General features: G+C 43.2%; 1 protein-coding gene across 2 annotated transcripts in view; it reads right to left on the reverse strand.

The window, feature by feature from the left end:
• Positions 1 to 23,973, reverse strand: part of gria3b (glutamate receptor, ionotropic, AMPA 3b) — a gene marked incomplete at its 3' end in the record, with an annotated part of 157,070 nt that overhangs the window by 68,247 nt on the left and 64,850 nt on the right. For both annotated transcript variants that reach the window (XM_083785887.1, XM_083785888.1), the window contains exon 4: positions 8,632 to 8,819. In XM_083785887.1, the coding sequence (XP_083642013.1) occupies positions 8,632 to 8,819 (188 nt within the window). The remainder of the gene's footprint in view (positions 1 to 8,631; positions 8,820 to 23,973) is intronic.

Raw genomic sequence — 23,973 nt, forward strand, 5'->3', positions numbered from 1 at the left:
CCTGTGAGTAAATGTACTTGGTAGCTTTCCTCCACTGCTTGGCCTGTGAGTAAATGTACATGGTAGCTTTCCGCCACTGCTTGGCCTGTGAGTAAATGTACTTGGTAGCTTTCCTCCACTGCTTGGCCTGTGAGTAAATGTACTTGGTAGCTTTCCTCCACTGCTTGGCCTGTGAGCACAGTCTCTCACAGGAGACCCAGGGGGCTTTCCTGTGAGAGCCATGCAGGAGTACAGTACAGTACAGTACAGTACAGTACAGTACACACAATATATGGGTCTGTGTGCAATCGCATAGATGGATCAGATTAGACAGACACACACACATACTGTACACTTACATGTACACATAAGTTCGGATGTATGCCACACACTCACATATACACTCGCACACACACGGTGCGGCACACAACAAAAGGACACACCGCAGAGTCACAGCGCATGCACACATAAGCCCATAAACACACACACACACACACACACACACACACACAGTGAAGAGTTAGAGCTTGTGGTAAAATACAGTAAAGACGTGTACAAAAATTGCTGACAGTCAATCACAGTCACTCATAGCGCTTGTGTCCGCTAACGTCGCAGTGCTGCTGCCGCTGCCGAATGCTTTATTGTTTTCTTTAAATACACGGCCATAACAATTGATGCTTCCGTGAAGCGGATTCGGTGTATGTGATTCAGGAGAGCCGACCGAGGCTAGCAGGGAGAGAGGGAGAGAGAGAGAGAGAGAGAGAGAGAGAGAGAGAGAGAGGCGCCCCATTCATGTTGTGAGGGGAAGGATAGCTATTGGGGTAATTTATCTGCAGTGCAGCGTATTGATGGAAAAGTCCTGTGGGGTGATAAATCCACGGTGGTTGTTATAGCACAAAATGATAATAGCCTGGGCGCACGCACACTCTCTCTCTCTCTATGTCTCTCTCACTCTCTCTCCAGCATCACAAAAACAAAAATATATATATTCCGCATCCCACACTACAAACATAACACGCAGCGTCTGATTATCAACGCGGGCCAGGGTATTATTAGCAACGTGGGTAACACTTAGCCTTAGTATGCAAATGAGGCTCTCTTACTGTAGCTGCTGGGTTACATCAGCGAGCCAGATGAAGGCAACGTTGAACTGGATGAACTGCACCGTATGATTCTTCGCGTAGGCCTACAGTACAGTACAGTACAGTACAGTGTGTTTGTATTCCTTCATTCAAAATGAGCATTGTGTGCTGCTCTGGTCTGTGTAGTTTGACTGCAACGGTGATAATACTGCCCAACGTTTTCCATCCAGCATCTGGTGGTTTGTTTAATGTCTGAGGAGGAGGCCATTGGATGCCATTCATTTCAGTAATGGAAAAAAAAAATGTCTATAAGGTAACAGTACGTCATTAGACACCCTGGAGTCGTTTTTATGTGCAATGATGTATTCCCTTTGTATTTAGGGTTTCTTCCTGGAAGCTGAACCCTTGCCAATAAAAAAACGGTAATATAGTGACATCACACTATCAGCCCCTGCCCTAACCCCTCCCCCTTTATCATACAACTACAGCTGTGGGTGCGGCTGAAGTTCAGGTGGATCACCACCCATCACCACCCACCAGGCAAACCAGACATACGGACTTAATTAACTGGTGAGGGTGCCCACATAAAAACGACACTTGAACAAATACTGTACACTTTTATGAAAACATTCTTCCTCCTTATATAACAATAAGACCTGATGATCATGCCTCAGTCAGTCAGTCAGTCAGTCTCTACCGTTCTATTATCTACATGTACAGTAAACAGCATTGGCAAGCATTGCCAGTATAGTCCTTTTTAGAAGGTTATTGACTGTTATTGAGCGTTTGGGTGCATGCGGCCAGGCAGTGGGCGAGCTCCGAGGTGAGTGAGCCCCGTCACTGGAGTCAAGGTTAGCAGAGGCAGGCAGTGGTGGGAAAAAAGTACTCAATTGTTCTACTTAAAGTAAAAAGTATCAATACTGCAATGTAGAACTACTCCTTTACAGGTAAGTGTAAGTGTTAAATTCAAAATGTACTTGAGTAAAAGTATTAAGTATTAGCATCAAAATGTACTTATGTAACCAATAAAACCAATAAACCAACCAATTCAAATAGCATAAAAAGTACTCACTCTTCACCCATTGTATTGTATGTTTTGTAATAATAATCAAAGTAACTAGTGACTAAAGTTTTCAAATAAATGTAGTGGAGTAAAAGTACAATATTTGCCTCTGAGATGTAGTGAAGTAGAAGTAAAAGTACTGGAAATCGGAAATACTCAGGTAAAGTACAAATACCTCAAAATGGTACTTAAGTACAATGTACTTAGTTACTTTCCACCACTGCCTGAGACAAGATTGGCAGAGACCCCTGCTGGGGACGTGTCCCAGTGTCCCCAGCGGGACACTGTGGGTGCTGGGGGCGTGTTCTCTCCTCTGCGTGGGGTTGGCCAAAGGGCCTTTCTGTGTGTCCCCTATAGACCGATTCACAGAGGGGTGCCCTGGGCGCGGCCATTACTGAGGGGTAATCCATTGAGCAGGTGCTGCATAGGCCAGGTGTAGCTAATCAGTGCTGCTGCACTCAATGGTACACCTCAGTAATGGCCGCACCCAGGAAACCCTCTGTGAATCGGTCTATAGGGTAGGTATACCCTCACAAAAAAACATGCAGTAATCCTGGTCTCTACACTGCCTCAGGGCCAGATGGAGGGGAAAGGAACTGTTTGGAATAACGTGTTCCTTCCACGCACTACATCCAACCAGGGAAACTCTCAGCTGTCAGGTGAAAAGCAGCAGCTTGGACTCCTCATGCATAGAAGGAAGTATGAGATCAGTCCGTTGCTCTCCCCAGGTTGGCAGAGGAAGTGTAGCGCAGGTCTCCACCAGGTCAGGTTGTGGCCTCCTGGTGGCGCTATAATAGGCCAATGTGAAAAGGGTGCCATTTCTTCTTACGCCTTGGATGGCAATTGGATGATTTGAGGCATTTTGTTCCAAAAATGTGTTTTGCAAAAATCCACCTGTTGGTGGCGCTATAACAGGCCAATGTGAAAAGGGTGGGATATATTCCTCAGCCTAGTAGGAAAGTCTGTGAAAGTTTTCATGTAAATTGCACGCTGCGTTCATGATTGCACGCTTCTTGTTCAAAACGGGCCAATGCTGCAAACTTTGAAAGCCAATGTTAGCCAATTAGGATGGAATATGAAATATTCACACACACACACACACACACACACACACACACACACACACACACACACACACACACACACAACATTGGGCCCAGTATCAATTTTAAAACACGCTCCGCTGTAGTCCGATTAATCCGAAAAGTAATCCTGAATAGAATAATCGCTAAGAAAATAATCCATAGTTGCAGGCCTTATTAGGATGGCTGTCAGTCTATTCCATTGAGGCTTGCTTGCTTGCTACATTAAACAACTCAAACACCTCAACTCAGCCTTTTGAAGAAGCGCCTACACAGTCTACACAGCCTCCACCCAAAAGGTTTCACTTCAAAGAAGCCTCCTGTCTGTTATTCATAAGAGACAGATGGAGCCATGATAAAAATGCATTACGTTCAAGCGCCATACTATCGTAAAAAGCTCAGTTTCTCAGCGCTACTGTGATCATTTTGTTTTTCATAATCAACACCAATTTAAAGTCATCACTGTGCTGTCCAACCAGGGGTCACCAACATGTCCGTACACGGCACATTTTTGATTTTCTGTTTTACACACCATTATAATGTTCTCATTTTGATCATAACACCCAAAATGCTGAATGTTAAGTCTCTGGGTTTTTGTATTCTTTCTTATTATTTTCTTATTTACTATGACAATATGGGCACATTAGGAGTCCACTAGTACTAGTGGTGGTTCTCAAATGTTTTATTTGCAAAGACCCCTTAACTCTGAGAGTGTTCAAATTAACCCATTTTGGGTGGGGACCCCATTTGGTGTTTTAAACATTATGTTATCATTTAGCTATTGAAAAATAGCAGATCTACAAGCTCATAGCGCGCCACGAGCTTGTAAGTCTGCTATTTTTGAAAAATCGTTAAAATGTGCCTTAAATCTTTCTGAAAATTGTCATGACACTGGGCTCACTTCCTTCCTGGACTACAATTCCCATAATGCTTTGGTGCACTGATCCTCCTTGTGGATAGGGGGAGGGCTGTCTTACTGAGACAACATGTAGTCCAGGAAGTAAGTGAGCCCAGTGTCCATGACATCATGGACACTTTGAAATACAAAAAATTCTAAAAACACATAAAAACCCCAGGAAAGTTTCTAGATTAAATAAGATCTGGTTGCAACAGGGGTGAAGTGTCCCTTTAAGGACATTTTTGAGGAACTATTGCTTAAGTATATACAAAAAACAAAACAAAAATAAACTATCATTCTTCCAGTAGGGGAAATCAGCTGCACAATCATTCCAGTCCATCAGTTGTAAGCTTTTATCTGTGAAAACGGTGGAACAGTGGGTGTAAAATGAATCTGTTGACACACGGTGCTCTGTCTCCGCTTCCTTACAGGGAGAGGCTGGCTTTTAGCTCACTGTTGCTGTCGGCCAGAGACCTCGTATATCCAGATTCCGACGTTTAATATTGTTGTTGTTTCTTTTTCTGTAAATGATTGCCCTACTTCGTCATACCAATAGGGTCACGCAAAAGTAGCAAAAATAGATAAGCTTGCAGCGTGTCGTGACTCGTGATGTGAGCGTGTAGATCGGCAATTTTTCAAAGGGAATGTGGTTAATTGTGAGTGTGGATTTAATAAATATTGAACCAATGGAGAGTATTAACGAGGTGTTGTGAATAAATAACAAATGCAATTATAAAATAGGCTTAAAAAATAAATATGATGAATTTAGAAGACAGGTACTCTGGACGGACAGACAGACAGACAAAAGCGCCAATGTGGACTAGACACAATTATAGCTGGAGCTTGTTTCCATTGTGGTCTACACCCAGCAGAATAGACTACACTGCATACCAGTGGTGGAAAGTAAGTACATATACTAAAGTACGGTACTTTCCAATACTTTTACTTCTACTACACTCCATCTCAGAGGCAAATATTGTACTTTTACACCACTACAATTATTGTAAAACGTTAGTTACTATAGTTACTTTATAGACTTTGATTATTATTACAAAGCAAACTAACCACTTGAGCCTTACATTTCAGCCAAAATAGCAGATCTACAATCTAAAAAAAAAAAAAACAGCATTTTTTAATACATTTTGAACCTGTGAAATGGGACACTGCACAACTTTTGTTACTTGCAAGTAAGACGCGCGAACGCGGGAAGCGAACGCAGCTCGTAAATTGCAATAACAACAATTAGAATAAATTACGTACTTTTTTTTTCTTTTTAGTTAGTAATTTTTTTAAGTTTTCTACTGTGTGTGTGGTTGTTTGTGTGTGTGTGTGTGTGTGTGTGTGTGTGTGTGTGTGCGTGCTACAGCTGCGCCCTCTGGTGGCGGGCGGGTGGTGTCACAGCGGGACAGACAGACACACAGACACACAGACATGATCTGCAGGGTCTCATAGTTAGTGCTCACTGGCGTTTCGCAAAAATACATTTTGATATGAATACTTTTGTACTTTTACTCAAGTGGATTTCAAATTCCGTCCATTTTACTTATAACAGAGTATTTCTACATTGCAGTATTGATACTTTTACTTGCGAAAATATTAAAAGCATGTACCTTTCCCACCACTGCACATACAGTACATACTGTACAGGACATAGATTCATAGCAGGTTTCCACTCTGCAGCGACGTTCCACCGCTGCAGCTGAATCAGAGCAGCTTCTCTGCAGCACTTTCCCTCACAGCCCATATTGCTCATCATCATTGGCCAAATTATTTCAATTATCTTCAGTAAAAGACAAAATCCCACGGTGGCGTTCAGCCACTAAATGGAGCACTGTCTGAGAAAATGTGCCCACCGCTGTTTCTTTTGTCATGTTAAAAGTTTTTAATTTTTTTTTTAACTTTACTTTTTAGACTGCGCTGGCGTGCAGGGAAGGGAAGGGATTTAATGAGACCACAGATAGACATAAGAGCACAATAAAGACAAATTAGGGCCCTGTATTGTTATTGTTATTGTTGATATAGAAGAGAAAATAAAAACACAAGAAATGCATCGCTGTCAGGCATAAATCAATGCTACTGGTTACCCTATATGTCTGTCTGTCTGTCTGTCTGTCTGTCTGTCTCACTTTTATGGAGACACCCTGATTTAAACTGAACTGCAGACGCACGCACGCACGCACAGACGCACGCACACACACACAAAAAAGTATTAACAACTTAACAAGAGCTTGTGACTAATTAACTATATTGGAACACAGCTTCTTTTTCATATTTTCCTGAACATTAGCTCTTTTGGACATACAAGTTATCCAGCCGACAGCGACCATAATTATGTGATTTGTGATGCAGAACATTCTCAGACAGCCCTCTCTTAAAAAGGTAACAAAGGAAGAGACAGATCTGAGACTGAGAGACGGTCTCGACTGAGAATTAGAGCAGGAGAATTAGATTAGACACAGCCAATTAATAACCAAACAAATTCTGCTTCAAACTATGGCGCCTCTATCGAATTAATTCTTTAAAAAAAATGAGAATATTATTAACAGTCAATGAGGGGATATTGTTAAGGCAGAGAGACGTCGATATCCAAATGAATGTTAACGAGCCAACAATCCAATTCAGCCACTGTTTGCCTTAGAAGTACACTGTCGAAACCCTCGTGGTAAAAATCCTGAGAGCGGGCAAATGGAACCAAGATGGGAGCCGTTTCCGTGAAGCCCAGGGAAAAGCCAGAAGATTCATGACATAATAGCCACTCATCTATTCATGGTAATTGTGTTTTGTTGCCTTCTATAAGGACCAGTGGACCTTTCATTTCTGCCCCGGGCGGTGGGGGGATTCGATAAAGGGGATCAGGAGGTTTGCGGTTATTAGGAACAGGATTAAAAAGGCTACATCTTCAGTCGGACCCTCCGAGCGGCAGCTTATGACCCAGACCCCTCCTCAACCCCTGCATGCTCCGTCTCCCTCCCGTTCCCTGCAGCGCAGGTGGAATGGAACTAAGTACATTCACTCCAGTACTGTGGGTTGAGTACAATGTCACGGTGCTTTTACTTTAAATGCATTGATGCTTCCTATGGGAGGAAAACGTGGCATCTTTAGTTACGAATGCCTTTGTAGATTTGGATTATTTTAAAAATTATTAATCAAAAATATTCTACATATTTCAAAAATAGCAGAAGAGTGGCTGTCACTGCCACGTGGCTGATAAGTGGTTGTGAGCTTGTAGATCGGCTATTATAATAAATAAATATATATATATAGGACATAACTGGTTAATGGTCAAGAATTAGTAGTCCATTAACATAGTTAGTATATATGAATCTTAAATGGACGTTGCGTAATGAGTTATTTATATAGACAGTGTGACATCATCATCATACCCGGAATATATGCGGGAACGCCTACTAAATTGCAAAAAACTACTTTCTGGCCTTGACAGCCCATTCATCCAAACAGAAAAGTCCTATCTGATTGCATTAAACGACGTTAAAAGACTGTTAAACTCACTTTGCCACTCACTTTATGCATGCACATACCCTTTATTTTGATGCCGAAAGTAGATGCCATCTACTTTCAAGTAAGAGTATTCTGTGGTTTTGCTACTTATAGCCTACTCCAGTCCAAAAGTACTCCCAGCTCCAGTGGTCTCCATCTCTCCCCTGCATGGCAGCATCCACTCTGGTTCATTTGGAGTCCCCAAACAATGTAAAAGTCAACAGGCCGCGTAAGCCCTCCAGATTACTCCACTGCATCTCAATCAGGAGCCCTTAATGCACTTATTCTTATCCTGTTTCTTTAATTTCAAGGACCCTGACTTTGACGGGCATTAGGCCATTTAATATTTGTTGTTGTCTTTTTTACCTCTGGGACCGCAATCTACTCTGTTAAAATGCTCAGGGTTAATTTAACTCAGTGTACAAATGGAACCAAATAAGGGTTCATTTGGACCCCTGGTGGTCCCAGTTCTGTTTGCCTCAATAATTAAACATTCCAATTATGAAACGTTTTGGTCCAATTTAAATCTTCGGTTCACAATGCACTTGACTACAGACTTAATATTTTGGAACTGGTCGGAATAACGTGTTCCTTCGACAATGAAATGAAGTAGCTTGGACTCCTCATGCATAGAAGGAAACATGAGGTCAGTCCGCTGCCCCCCTCTCCCCCCAGGTTGGCAGAGGAAGTGACCAGGATTACATTAGATAATTGACACTGGGTGAAAAAATGGCTTGCAAAATCGTGGGATAAAAAAATTATATATACAGTATATATTGGAAACTGATCATGGCAATCGTGTGGAAACCTTGTATGTCCTCTGTCCAGGAACAGTTAGCCACAGTTAGTCTCTCCTAAATATAATAAGTTAAACAATGGAGATGGACGGTTTCTGCCCGACAGTAACGATATAAAACAATCGATATATACTGTCGTATGGACCGTGTCGTGTCGTGTTTTCTGGGATAAGCGTCTAGCAGCTACAGCAGTTATAAGAGGTAGTGGGTTTGGTCGGTTGTTTCTCCTGACCTGTTCCAGTATGGTGTTGATGCGGCCCAGCTCGCAGTCGATCACGTAGCGCTTCTCCTGCCGGCGGTCCATCTCCTCGATGATGCGGCGGAACTCGGCGGCGTCCGTCGTGCCGCTCACCGAGCGGGCCGTCACCTGCCAGTTGTTGGCCACTGCCGCCTCCATGATGGCCTGGAGGATGGAGAACCCTGGAGGGAGGGGGAGGGGGGGTCGGAGGGAGGGGGGAGGGAGGGAGGGGGGAGAGAGACGGGATTAGCCACTAACGACTACCGTTGTCACAAAATCGTCTAAATCGCAATTATTGGGGATAATCTGAATTATTTCGACATGATTGTCATAATCGTTTCCATGTTGAAACAAAAATCAGACTCGTCTGAAGTGAGTGGTACTGTACTGTACTGTACTGTACTGTACTGTACTGTACTGTACTGTACTGTACTGTACTGTACTGTACTGTACTGTACTGTACTGTACTGTACTGTACTAGCCCTCCTCCCTGGTCTGTGTCTGTGTGTTAGGCTGTGCAACAGTGACACTTGGTGGTGAACAAAAGCTATACTATTTGCTCCACTCAGAAAAGCGGAAATAGCAGATCTACAAGCTTACAACGTGTCACTTTGTGATACGTTATAAGCTTGTAGATCTGCAATTTCTGTTTTGTTTTTTTCTTACTTTTCATCTACTTTTACCTTTTTTAAGTAAAAATGTATAAAAATGCTAGTCATTTCTTAGTATATTTCAGTTATTTTGTCATATCTGCCCCGTGCAAGTTTTCATTACTTTTTCCAACTCAATTAGTTGCATTGGTGTGGTTTACCTTGAAAACCCTTTTGTCCCGTGTGGTTAAAGAGCAAAAATAAATTTCTATTCATAATTTCCAATGCCAAAAAACACAATGAAATCGTTAATCGCAATTATTTGAGTGACAATAAATTGCCAGCTTTAATGTGTAATGGTGACACAGCCTTACTAAAGACGGTAGTATCATAGTCTCACATTAATATCCTAATTATGCAGGACTGAAGGGCGTTTAATGTATTCCAGATTGACTTCAGAGGTCATCTCATTACAATCTAAAAGCTTTCCAAAGTCCAAAGGCTGCATAATTCAACATGTAGGTGTGTGTGTGTGTGTGTGTGTGTGTGTGTGCGTGCGTGCGTGCGTGCGTGCGTGCGTGCGTGCGTGCGTGCGTGCGTGCGTGCGTGCGTGTGTGTGTGTGTGTGTGTGTGTGTGTGTGTGTGTGTGTGTGTGTGTGTGTGTGTGTGTGTGTGTGTGTGTGTAAAGTAAGGGTAAAGTTATTTATAAAGCTCTTCTGTTTGTAAGGTAAGGTCAAAGTAATTTATGAAGCTCCTAGCAAAACAAGTGTTAGCGTAGGCGTACAAAAGAATAACATCACCACATAAACCAGTGGTTTCTCAGCAAGGTCCATTATTTATTCTGTTTGAGCCACGGAACCAAAACACACCCTATACATAAACTAAAGAATATCTTGTTGTCGTTGGATACGAGTTTGTCCAAAATGCCATGCTTTATTGATGTTGGTGCCATTAGGAGAGATAACAAACATTCAATCAAAATAACAATTATTGTACATTCACTAATTGTGTAGACTTTTAATTTTACACTCTCAAGAGTTAAAGATAGCTGGGGACCAGATTGAACCCCCTCAAGGACCACTGGTTGAAAACCACTGACATGAAAACTATAGAAAAAAATTGAATAGCAGTGAAATGCGATACTGTACTGTGTGTACGCATGTGTGTTTTCAGTTATTTCAGGATGACATTTGATCACGATGCAACGGAGGTTAAATGGCAGTGAATGGAATCATTGTCTTCATACTATTGAAAGGCAGTGGGTGATGTTTTTGTGCGTGGCGTCAAATGAAATCAGTCGTTCTCAAAGTGAGGTCTGGGGACCGTCAGGGGGTCCTTGAGGGGGTTCCAGGGGGTCCCTCCAGGAAAACCTGTTAGTATAGCCTCAAACTCAATTAAACCACTTTGCACATTCAGCCATTTGAAAATGGCTGATCTTCAAGTTCACAATCAGCTGCGATGCAACGCATTGTAAGCTTGAAGAATAGATCTGCTAGTTCCAACAATAACTGACAAAGCATTGACTACTTTTCAAAGACAAACCTGAACTGAACTAAACCGTGACATCGGGGCTCCTCCTCGGAGGGTTATACCAACTCAATTAAAGATAAGACAATGAAAGATTCAGCCGGGCCGGTTGGTGGGAGAGATCATTATGCTGCAGAGAGGGAGCGACGCGCGTCTAATGATTAATTCACACGTGAAATATTTCCATTTAACGGAGCACTCAGAAACACTATGGTAAAATGACACACCACAGGATGAATAATGCCACCACCCCATTTCCGCGGGGATAGATTTCTTACACACACACACACACACACACACACACACACACACACACACACACACACACACACACACACACACACACACACACACACACACACACACACACACACACACACACACACACACACACACACACACACACACACACACACACACACACACACATTAAAAGGCTCGACTCTCAACTCCTCTGTGTATAATATATGGACGCAGAGAGTGAACATGAATCCCCCTTAATGGAAATCAAGTGCAGGGGTACGGGCTTTTCATCAAAAAGCCATGGACAATGCAATTATTTTCCAAATCTAGCCATAATAAGTGGGCCCCTTTTGTAACATTATGTTCACATTCTTGCGAGCTGTCTTTTGTCTAATATAATGCAGGCTGAAGCAGATACTCGAGAGAAGTTGCAGTGACAGCAGAACAGCGGGGGAAACTTGCTCACTGGCATGTTGGCACACAGTGGAAATGCTGATCTCACATAACGATTAATATTACCGCAGCGGACAGATTTGGTCATCGGGTATTATGCTAATTATGCCCAACGCCGTCTGAGCTGCATTGGCCAAAGAAAAGCTTGTCGTAATGTTTTGTGTACGCCACTTTTCTACACAGCCTTATCTCAATGAAGCGGCTGCAGAGAACAGACAAAACTGAAACCAGCAACAACAACAAAGGACACTTCATCCCTCTCTCTCACTCTCTCTCTGTCTGTCTCACTCTCTTCATTCTGCATTTCCGCCATTACCATTTCCTGTGAATGGTTTTACTGAAATTGATTGATATTGGAACATAAAATTGTAAAGGAATAAACCATTGTGGTCCTTAATTTAAAAGGTCCTCAAGTAGCCTTTTCCTTGTGCAGCAATGCTCATTAACCAGTTGAACCCAATACATAGCAAAACCTGACCCGAGTTGGCTCAGTGCTTGGTCCACTCACCCTGTAAGGTCAGGTGGGGGCCTCTTTATACACAAAATATCTTCGCTAAAAGTAGCCGATCTAAAAACCTCACAACACGTCAAGTTGCAACACATTGAGTGAGCTTGTAGACCAATTACTTTGGCCGAGCGTTCTAAACAGAATAGGGATATTCAGGTGAACGTAAGGATCCGCGATGTGAGTCGTGACCCTGCCGCAGTGCGGTACAGTGCCGCGCCACGTTGTGCCACCCTGTCTGTCTGGAGGTGCATGACCTTTTAGGTGAGAGCCTCCGTGAGCTGGAGCCACGGACCTCAAGGAGAAGAGACGCTTGGTACAGCCTGTAAATGAGCTAAGAGAGACCCTACGGCTGTGCCGTTTGTGAAACAAGCTTCTAAATATCTGAAACGCTTTACTTGTACTTCTTTCCTGCATCTCCTTACCACCCACCCCCTCTCTTCCTCCCTTTCTTTGATTTTTCTTGGAAAAATGACACGATGGGAACTAAATCTTACCCACTTATTTTACTTGTAAAACTGTGATGTGACAATAAGGCTGATTCTGATGGTTATCCACTCTGTGTCTGGAGACACGGGCCTGTCAGACCTCAAGGTTATCAGACCACAGCGAAGCTGTTATCAGTCTGTGCGTGTGTGCATGCGTGCGTGTGTGCGTGCGTATATCACAAACCGCTGGACTGATCAGCACCAAATTAGTGTACGCTAGGCACATACAGTATGCTTAATACTTTCTGAAATATTTCACTTTAATTTAATTTTATTGTTATTAACCGGCCCTGGAAAGATATGACATATAGACGACTGATGTCACAGATGGCTGGTGTCAAAACGTTTGACAATTAAAGACATGAAGTTGAAGATTCACATGGAAGCCATGGATGTATCAAACCAGAGCTCGGGCCTTAACTTCGCGACAAAAGTATTTACTAGGACGTCATATCGTTGCTGTCTGGCAGAAATCTCTTATCTCCCTATTGTAACTGTTTGTTCATAAATTAATGCCATGGCTTGATCATACTAATTGAAAGTAGCAGATATACAAGCTCGAAACGAGGCACCTTTTGAGCTTCAATATGTTTTAATTACTTTTTCAAATTTTTTGCCGGACATAATGAGGTTTCCTCCTGACCGAGACGATGCCGTATTGTTGGTTGAATATATCGTCCATAGTCACATGAATACGCAGTGTAAAAAGCCCGTAAAAGGTTATCCTTGACAAAAGCGGACAAAGTGAAAACATCTGTGCTTCCATTCATCATGACTTTTACTTGAAGACAGCGTTGCAGATCCTCTCCATGCATTAAAACTCTCAGAGCGTACGCCATGTCCTGCAGATAAGGTAAAACTTCCAGGACGAGGCTTTAAAACAACACGGATGCATTATTCATTTTCATGAGGCATACGCACAGAGCCCTCATCCACCAGAAGCCAACTGGTTATAGCAGGGCTCTCTCTTCCTGACAGCGAAAGCCTCTCACATTAGATGTCATGCAGATGAACTGGGTCAGAAATGGTCTCCATTGGCCTGGACAGAGTTGAGACGGAGGACAGTATAAATGTAACAAACTGCTGAAGCATTTAGACACACTAAATCACGCTGGATGTGCATCGTGATTGCTTAGCTGGTATTGTGTGCAATGTGCAGGTATACACATGTGTGTATACGCACGCATGCACACACAGTGTACTGTATGAGGCCGCGTCTAAAATCAATTTTCATTTTGTTCTATGCAATCAATGATGCCTCTTCTGCTGATAAAAAGCCAATAGCACGTCTCAGGCCATTTGAAAAGACAGTGAAAACTCTGAATGCAGATAAGCATTTATGAAACTGTCCCATGCATGAATCCATTAATAACATTTTAGTTTGTCACGTAATTAATAAAAACGAGAAGCAAAACATTCATAATTCTGATGGGCATCGTGGATAGCTTTCATTTTAAATGTTTTGTGCACCACTCTATCTTCCCCGGCCTTGTACAAACCCTGATCTGTGGTGGAAGTAGGAACAATTGGATTCATTTAAGATTTACTGAAGATTCCATGCCTGCCTAGTTTTTACATTTGTATGGAAATTAAGTGATGGAATCTGGCAGCGGTAAATAGTCTTTTGCAGAAATCGATTGCTTTGACTTTATTTTGACTCCATTTATTTTCCTCCATAAATCGATTGAACACCCTTTATGTCTGTGTGATGGTTAAAACAATATTGAACCAATGACAATTATTAAAAAGTGCTTCTGACAAACTCCATTGGACCCTCAAACTGTCTGCTAAAGCAGCTCACTCCACCCCCTCTCCCCCTCATGCAAGTATCTGAAAATACTTAAAGTCACACTCATAGACATAAAAAGGTAGAGGCCTCCTTCGGCTCTGTGTATCTCCAGAGGAGGCAAGCTGTTGTGCGTCACAGAAGGGGACGTTCAGTAGGCCAATCAGAGGCAATGTAAACGTTTGTTTCCTCATGCCAATAAAGCTCCTTTGGATTTAATTGATAAGTTCAGGAAAAGACGAGCTGTGATTGGCCAGTAGTCACTTGAGTGGCAGAGACGCAGCGTGCCTTCCGCACTTCCGCTTGAGTTCCTCCTTAAACCGGACACACATATGGCTCCAACGAACTGCAGCGGCCAATGAGGCATCCATTCTTTCTTTAGATCTATGGTCACAATACCAACTTTGATGAGGCAGTATTGCTTTGTTTTAAAAAATATATATAGTTTTCTTTCATTTCCTGAAAAATGAACATTTGGGAGTTAGCTGGTTCCTGCCTGACAGCAGAGATATACCCTAGAACACAAGATGGAGGAAACCCTTAGTGAACACATGAAGGACCTGACAACAGCAACTCGGCTGACACCGACCGCTCCAACCTTTTTATTGTATCCTCCTCACTGGAGACTATAAATCAAACTAAAAGCAGTCCAGACCAAAATGTTCCATGCTTAGGTCAAATAATATTGTAGCACCTACAGTATAATCAGAAGAGCCAGGACGATGCATCAGTCGGGCTGAGAGCGGCAATTCATTTACCTTCGGCAATTCATATTTTTGGGGTGTCATTATATGTAGACAATGTTCAAAAGTCTTTAGATAAATGTTTAAAATGAGCACATCTACAAGCTCAGGTGTCTCAATGAGACATGTTGTGTGTGACCTTGTGGATCAATATTCTTATAGAAAAACATTTTCAAATCGATTACAATGATTTTTTCTTTTACAATTTAGGCATTTTGCAGACACTCTTAATCCAGAGCAATTTACAACAAGCTAGAACAACACAAGGTAATACATCAAATGCATAGAAATCATTATCTAAGATCATAAGTAAACTAAGAACCGTCCGTCTAACGGTAGAATATCCGTACATCAGTAGTCGGTGATGGTCTAGGACTCCAAAATCAGAACCAATCAGGTTGATAACAATCAGGTCGTGGGCTAACAGCGAGGAGGATTGGCCTACCTATGGAACAGAATAGATGAAGGGTTTTACGCGGGTCACTCAAGGCCTCGGTCGCAGAATTTGCTCAGCCGTGCGTGGTAAATCATTATCAATAAGACCTTGCCCTTGCCAGCGCATGCAAGATTTATGCCTGCCACTCTCTCCGCTCCTGGGCCTCCAGCCATTTTCAGCATTAGCTGATCAATGGATTCAGCCTCCGAAAACCGTGATGGGGAGTCCTCGTAAAAGAAACGTGCCCGTGCAAGCAGGCTGCGCTTTATATATTTATTTCCAACATGGAGGAAAGCTATAAATCGCGTTCCTCCGCCTAGCTCCTCAAGCCCGGGAGGAGCCTTACAGCTGTGTTGCATCTAGAAATGTAATACAGTCAACTACATAAATTCTGGAAGACAACAACAAGATTTCCTTATCAGCATCTATAAATCCCCATGCGGCAGCGGCGCTACCAATGCAGTGGCACGGGGATGCTTTCGCTGATCACGCTGCTCAGCGCATCATCATCCCACCGAGAGACAGGCGCTTTTAATATGCTCGACAAAAAATGACAGCGCACACACACACACGCACGCACGTGCGATGATGTTTGATTATACAGTATATTGCTCCATTGTGGTTGGTTGGGTCGTAATCTCAGTTTATACTGTGAATTTGTTGACACGCAATGCTGCCTAACACGTGTCAGCATGTGCGTGCATGTGTACTGTATGTACCCACCCACCCACCCACACCCACACACACACACACACACACACACACAAATGTATACAGTGTACGGTAGTGTACAGTGCTTGTGGAGTAGAGCTGGGTCGATGTTTTAATATCCGTCCGACCAAGGTCTGGGTGATATGTTAATACAGGGACTCAGACTAATCCATTTCAGTTATGTTAAAAACAAAATATATATAATAATAGTTTGTTGTGTTAATATATATAGCTCTTGTCTTCATGTCGTTATGTATGTAAATTGTCTTGTTCTTTGTGTTATGTCAAATGTGTGTGTATGTGTTCTGCATACTTGGCTGCTGGGTCACAAGACAAATTTCAGTGTGTGTATATGTGTATATATATGTGTATATATGTGTAAAAACGTGCTTCTCTATTATTTGGTTATTGCATTAGTACTAAATATCGGTTTAGCAATTTTTCCAGTTAATTGCGCCGCTCCCGCACTCCACTGCAGCCCTGCCGCCAGGCGAGCACGGGAGGTGACCGAGCTTCCCTTCTTCAATCCGACTGGTTTTACAATTACAATGTAAAGCAGGAAAATAAACTATGCATGTGATCATTGTGCAACTACGCAACTTTGCACCACTGCTCTGAAAATAGATATTGATTAATACATGCCATAATCTTTAATACTACAGTACAATGGTTATAGCCATGGTGTTTTATTATGGCCATCAACTACATTATTATTTGATGATGGGCATACACCGATTTGTACAAGGCTATACTGTATATTGCACTCTAAATGAGAAAAGCATAGACTATACGTTGTAGCAACGTAGAAGCCATTGCATAGATTTAAAACAAGCTTCCTGTAAATTACTCACAGCATATAATATATAGGCCTACTGTGACATTATGTCTGTGCAACATTCAAATTATGAATTAGCCTGCATTTAAACATAAATTAGCATTCAGAACTAAGGGCTGTGAAAATTGTGAATCTTCTGCTATCTCACGATTCGATTCCGATTCTTGCGGTCACGGATCACGATTAGATAAAAAATCGATTCTCATTTAAAATGTCCCAATCTGAGTAATCTATTTTAATTCACAACAGTGTTGTTGTTGTTGTCCTATGGACTTTAACAACCAAGTGTATAGCCTAGTTAATTCCAACAGCTCAAACTACAAATCCCATTCCTGGCTTTGATGGTATCTTGTTCGAATCTATTTGATGCAGAAACACAACATAATTTTCTTGATGCAAGAAGTCACATTAACGCCAATTATTAAGTGCCAAACATTACCAGGGGGTAATGTTTGGCACTTGTTAATGTGACTTCTTCCCCTCTGTTGTACATAGAATATACTGTGAAGTTGTTTGCACAGTTAGGTAGCAAGCTAATGGGGGAAAAAATATAATGCTGCTGGTATATTCTATTCTTGCGCTCTCTTACTTTCTTTAATCTTTTTACGTATTTTATCTTAATTCTACTGTATTATCTATGCTGCTGCAATGTCTGAAGGAAGCCAAACAAAAGTACGTTTTACTCTTATGCACCTGTACACAAGATGCAACAATAAAGTACAACCTTGAACCCTTGAAGACCCATGCTGTTGGATTTAAGGGATGAGAATGGTGTTATACTCCAACGCCAGTCTGGCGGCGTCTGAAACGAGGGACGGGAAATGATAGAGATCAGAGGAAATCCCACAAAGCCAGCAATTCCCCCTTTAAAAATTCTACATCAGAGCAGTGATATAGTCGGCACTGGTCCGAGTCTATCATCAAACTCAAAAGATGATGGCCTGTGTGTTTAGAAGCCACGGGTATACCGGGGTTGAGAGAGAACCGTAGCGTAGAGCAGCATAGCATGCAGACTGCTATATAAGTGAGAGCTGCAGTCCTCTCCTTGGTCTGTGAACCGGATCGTAACAGGATGAGGTTTGAAGCGTCACCCGTGGCGGCTCAGCTGTAATTGAATTGAGTTGCATCTAATCTCATCGCCCAGTGCCTTCGGTTCCTAGCCTCTCATTAGAGTTCAGAGTAGACTGTCACAGGCTTCCATCTCCCTCGCTCACGCTCACCCTTTGCTCCCCTCCCGTCTCACAGCTGGCCGCGGCTAACTAGCCAAATCACAAAAGCACAAATTGCGCATTTTTCTCTGCATACACCCCGGCTCCTGCCAGCAGCAGCCGACTGCCGGCAATGCATTTCAAATATGGCTATTTTGCAGACTTGTACAGTTCCACTGGCGGCGTTGCGATACACCTTGACACATTCATCTTACCTAAGAGTAAAATGTAAATACGGTCTAGACACTCTCTCCCCCCCTTTAGTAAGCACACTGACCGAGAAATGAGGAGCGGCAACAGCGGCGACGTGGTAAGGCTTCACTCCAGATGAATGGCCTTCGGCACACCAACACAAGGAGTGATATGACAAAGTCAATTTGAACTCTTTTCTGAAGGATCAAACGATAATAGTGTAGATGTGAAACAGAGATCGAGACGGTTAAGCCGACTGTAACAGGGCTTCGATTGTCAATCCTGTGGTGGAATGAGGCTCCGAGGCAGGCCGTAACACCCTGATGAGCACTGTCCAGAGGGTGCTTAACGGACAGACATCTTACACCAGTCAGTCCCATCCTGTGGGCCAGGGCCCATTGGTGGGCCGTGACCACATTGCAATAGGGTTGTCACAAGTATTACATAATCGTCTAATCACAATAATAAGAGATAATCGCGTACTATTTTGTTATAATCGTCATAATCCTTTCCATGTTGAAACATTTTCATACATAAAAAAGCAGAAATAGCAGATCTACAAGTGTACAACGCGTCACTTTTTGATGCTTTGTAAGCTTGCAGATCAGCTATTTCAGTATACAATTCATAAAAATGGAATTTCATATCTGCCATGTGCATTTTATTATTATGAAGCCTAGATATGGCAAAAATGTAATGTCTATTCATATTAAATGTTCCAATTTCCAATGCCAAAAACACAATTACTGTAAATGGTTAATCACAATTATTTGTGTACAATTAATCGTCAACTTAAATGTGTAATGGTTACAGCCCTACATAGCAATTGGGTTTTGCCAAATAATATTGGCAAAACCCAACAAAGATTTGCTGATAATATAACATCAATACAGGATGTGTGTGTGTGTGTGTGTGTTTGTGTGTTTGTGTGTGTGTGTGTGTGTGTGTGTGTGTGTGTGTGTGTGTGTGTGTGTGTGTGTGTGTGTGTGTGTGTGTGTGTTTGCGTGCGTGTGTAATACAAAAGATATTTGTCTTTAAAACCTTGAGTTTGATTGATTTATTAACAGCTTGCAGAATTACAGTACATTTCAAGTACAACTCAATTCAAAACTGTTAACTGTGAGTTAACTTGTTTACAAGAGGGTCCACCTTGTTCAATTTCAAGTTCAAGTGCAATTCATCAAAACATTTAGAGACGTACAAATATACACTTCTATTTAGCCAAAGAACAGAACAGGAATTAATCATACAGGCAGTAAAAAGGGAAAAGAAACATATACAGTGAGGGGGAAAAGGGGTGGGTATTCAGATTTTACGGGGGGCAGTTTTGAATTGCAGCCGTCCGTAGGTGCCCTTTGAGAGCGGTTTTGAAGGAGTCAAAATGAGTGTTGGTAGGGCGTTCCACATTTTGGTGGCATAGGAGCGAAAATAATTTAGTCCCTTGTTTGTGCCGAATCTGGGTTGCACATGGTTTGTTGAACTCATGGTGTTGGGTGGGTGTGGACTTCATTGACATTAAGGAAGTATTTAGAGGTATATGGGTATCTTGGTGGTGTATCAAATCTTGTGGACCAGACCCATTGCAAGATGCTGTACTCTGTCGTCAACCCCAAGACATCCAAGCTTGTCAAAGTGGGCAGGGGTGAGGTGGGTTGGGGCCCTGGTCCAGAGAGGGCCCTGGTCCAGAGTGGGCCCTGGTCCAGAGTGGGCCCTGGTACAGAGTGGGCCCTGGTCCAGAGAGGGCCCTGGTCCAGAGTGGGCCCTGGTCCAGAGAGGGCCCTGGTACAGAGTGGGCCCTGGTCCAGAGAGGGCCCTGGTCCAGAGTGGGCCCTGGTCCAGAGTGGGCCCTGGTCCAGAGTGGGCCCTGGTCCAGAGAGGGCCCTGGTCCAGAGGGGGCCCTGGTCCAGAGAGGGCCCTGGTCCAGAGAGGGCCCTGGTCCAGAGAGGGCCCTGGTCCAGAGTGGGCCCTGGTCCAGAGTGGGCCCTGGTCCAGAGAGGGCCCTGGTCCAGAGAGGGCCCTGGTCCAGAGTGGGCCCTGGTCCAGAGTGGGCCCTGGTCCAGAGAGGGCCCTGGTCCAGAGTGGACCCTGGTCCAGAGTGGGCCCTGGTCCAGAGAGGGCCCTGGTCCAGAGAGGGCCCTGGTCCAGAGAGGGCCCTGGTACAGAGAGGGCCCTGGTACAGAGAGAGCCCTGGTCCAGAGAGGGCCCTGGTCCAGAGAGGGCCCTGGTACAGAGTGGGCCCTGGTCCAGAGAGGGCCCTGGTCCAGAGTGGGCCATGATGGCACTGTGCCAGCAACGACGACACACACAGTGACAATGCTGCTCGATCACACTTCCTGTTTTCCCACCTTGTGTACTGTATCTTATTATGAGATGCACAGTAATAGCATGCCATTGTTTTACAGCACATTGCATATGATTGTAAGTAATGGTAAATGCCTCTGGTGTGCACTCTGCATTTATACAGTGCCTTTTATCCAAACTGATTTAATAAGATAAAAGGTTAGCCAATGGAATACAACCAGTCTGAGGACTACTATCTGTGCGGAGTAGACCGCTAGACGTACTGCTTGAATCTGAGGCTTTTTTGGTATACTATTGAAATAGTTTTGAGAAAAGAATGCTGCTATTTGTCCCAAAATGACTGGTGCTATTTGTTTCAAAAAGCTTTACACCCTGTATATATACTGTATATAACATGGACATATGAACGCAATGTGACATATCTATGTTTACACTATGCTGTAGCCTACCCCCTCCAACTGTATACATTTCCTCCATTTTAAACTGTTATTATATTTTGACACTTGCTTTGGTCATGCAAATGTATGTTTCATCAAGCTCCTTTGAATTGAATTGATTTATATTGTTTGTTAGATTCGTCACACACACACACACACACACACACACACACACACACACACACACACACACACACACACACACACACACACACACACACACACACACACACACACACACACACACACACACACACACACACAGCGGAGGAAAACCTGATCCATGCACCGACCTGCTCATCAGCAGCACCGTCTCGCTCAAGGACACTTCAACACAAAGTTATAGTACAATAAATAACTATAACTGTTCATGGTATTTCTGGGTGATTTTGTGTCATTGCACACGCTCACGAAAGCACTGCGACAGAAAGACGTGGAACAAACGATGTGAGCTCCGTTCAAATCAACTCTTCAAATCAGTGTATGTGATAGTGTTTGTTTATGAAAGGGTGGTAAAAGGTTAATGCTCTGTTACATGATGATTGTAATCACTGCTGTAGTGTTTGTTCAGTAACAGGAGTCTCCTCATCTTTCAAGCACTTCAGTAAATCTCTGTTTACTCTCCGTTGTACTTCCAGTTGCATATCGTTGTCTGTATCTGTCCTGTGTTTCTTAACCGCATTGATACCATGGCAACTGCATTTCTCCCATGAGATCAATATATCTGTATCTAAATAGAAACAAAAAAAATCATACCAATTTTATCCAATCGGGAGTGGGAAACCACTCCCGATTGGATTTGGTGAAATATTAAGTAGTTCCGGTCATTTTGTGGGGGGCACAGGGGGCCACGCATTAAAAGTAAATAATCCGCAAAACTAACGTCATTTGTATGTTGACCTATTTCTCAAATATTAGTGCAACTTTCGTTCATTTTGACCCCTCTATCACATGGAACTATTTTTTGGGCGTAGTGATATGGACACAAAAAAACTGTTCCGTGTGATAGTGGGGGTAGACAGCGAGTCAAGGGTTTGATTCCCGAAACCGTTGGACTTCACAGCATGTCTCTCCCCAACTCTCTATAACCCAGTGTCCTGTCTTTCTTCACACAGTGCATCAATACAGGCATAAGAAGCCTGCAAAGAAAATAATAATATAGTGGTAACACTTATTTTACAAAAAATAATAATACTCACTTACACCCCGTTTAAGAGCGTGATACACACATTCGACCCCAATGCCACCCGGCATGCTGCGATAGCTTCATTTACTTTTATAAGTTGGCCAGCCACCATCGAGACTGTCAACACTAACGGCGTCCGTGAGTCTGCACTAATGAGTGCATTATTCCCAAAGATGCTTCATCTCCATTGTCTACCGATGAAACCAAAATAAATAGCTATTTAGGGGATGATGGGTGTTTACCTCGGAGCCAAGCAGCCTGCAGTCTGCACATCCAGACCATCGTGGGTGTGAAGGACTGAAAGACGAGGCAGAAACCTCGCATCTCCATATCGTAGACGTCAGGCAGATACTTTGTATCTCCATGGGCCTGATTCTTCAACGCGTTTCCGCTAGCGTCACGTCAATATATCAGCGGAAAGGCATTTACGTGGATTTCCCACATTAATTTGGAATTCATGGAAATGACCGTGAACTTGACGCTCACATAGGTTGTTCGGAAACTCCGCCAAATCCTACGGGACCTCTTTAGGTGGCGGAGAAATATACGCAAGCATACACTTGCGTATAGATTTATTCAGAAGGCTTTAGTCTTCATGCTGAATCAATAAATTGTTCCCAAATCTCAGATAAAATATGTAGGCATGTGTCCCCAACATATTGGTCGATCAGCACATAAAAAAATGATAGCCTATATATATATATAAAAGCAGAGTGCACTTGTATGCCTAAATGCATGCATTAGGATATTTCTATCATGCGCGATTGGGGCTGCTCACTCGGCAGCCTTCTACTCGAAGTGCAACGGTTGTGAGCTTGTAGATCGGCTCTCGTGGACTCGCGCTGCATGTTAAAAAACAAACTCACAATTATAACTAGATAAAGTGCCAATCGGCACAGGTCTCCACCAGGGGGAGACTATAGGGCGCTATAACAGGCTGTTGAGGAAGATTGGGGCCGGAGGTTCGTGTTGGAGGGATGCAGGTACAATGTTTTTCCATGTGTGCATACATAAGTTGTATACAGATGGATGCAGTTATAGCTAAAAACAGGAATTGGCCTGTTATAGCGCCACCGTGAGGCTGATTTTGAGGAAAAAATTGTGGCATGTCGTCCTCGGCCTAGTGAAAATGTGCGTGTATAATTTAACGGAAATTGCACACTGTGTTTGTGATTTGTGGCCTTTTTTTCGAAATGGACGAATCGTGTGAACTTTGGAAGCCAATCTTAACCAATCAGGATGGAGTCTGAGAAATCTGAAAGACCGCTTTCGTTGAATGGCTCTAGAGAGACTGTGTACCAATTTGCGTGATGTTTGGACAAAATCTGTAGTTGTACTGTGCAAAAACTTGTTTTGCACAAAGCGGCCTCCTGGTGGCGCTATAACAGGCCGTTCTGGAAAGTTTGGGGCAGAGGTTCATCGTTGGCATCCAGGCAGGGAGTGTGTGTGCAAAATTTGGCATCGACCGGTTGTGTGTGTGTGTGTGTGTGTGTGTGTGCGAGTGCATGACGCGACTTGGCTTGTTGTAGCGCCACCATCAGGCTGTTGAAAACTGTCAAGTGGCATTTCTTCCTCAGCCTAGTGGGAATATGCGTGCACAGTTTCATCGCAATCGGACGCTGCGTTGAGGAGTTGTGGCGATTTGTACAAAGCGGGCTACTCCTGAAAAGTGTAGGAGCCAATCGTGGCCAATCA

Source organism: Protomyctophum parallelum (assembly GCF_964188405.1).
Source record: "Protomyctophum parallelum genome assembly, chromosome: 16".
NCBI lineage: Eukaryota > Metazoa > Chordata > Actinopteri > Myctophiformes > Myctophidae > Protomyctophum > Protomyctophum parallelum.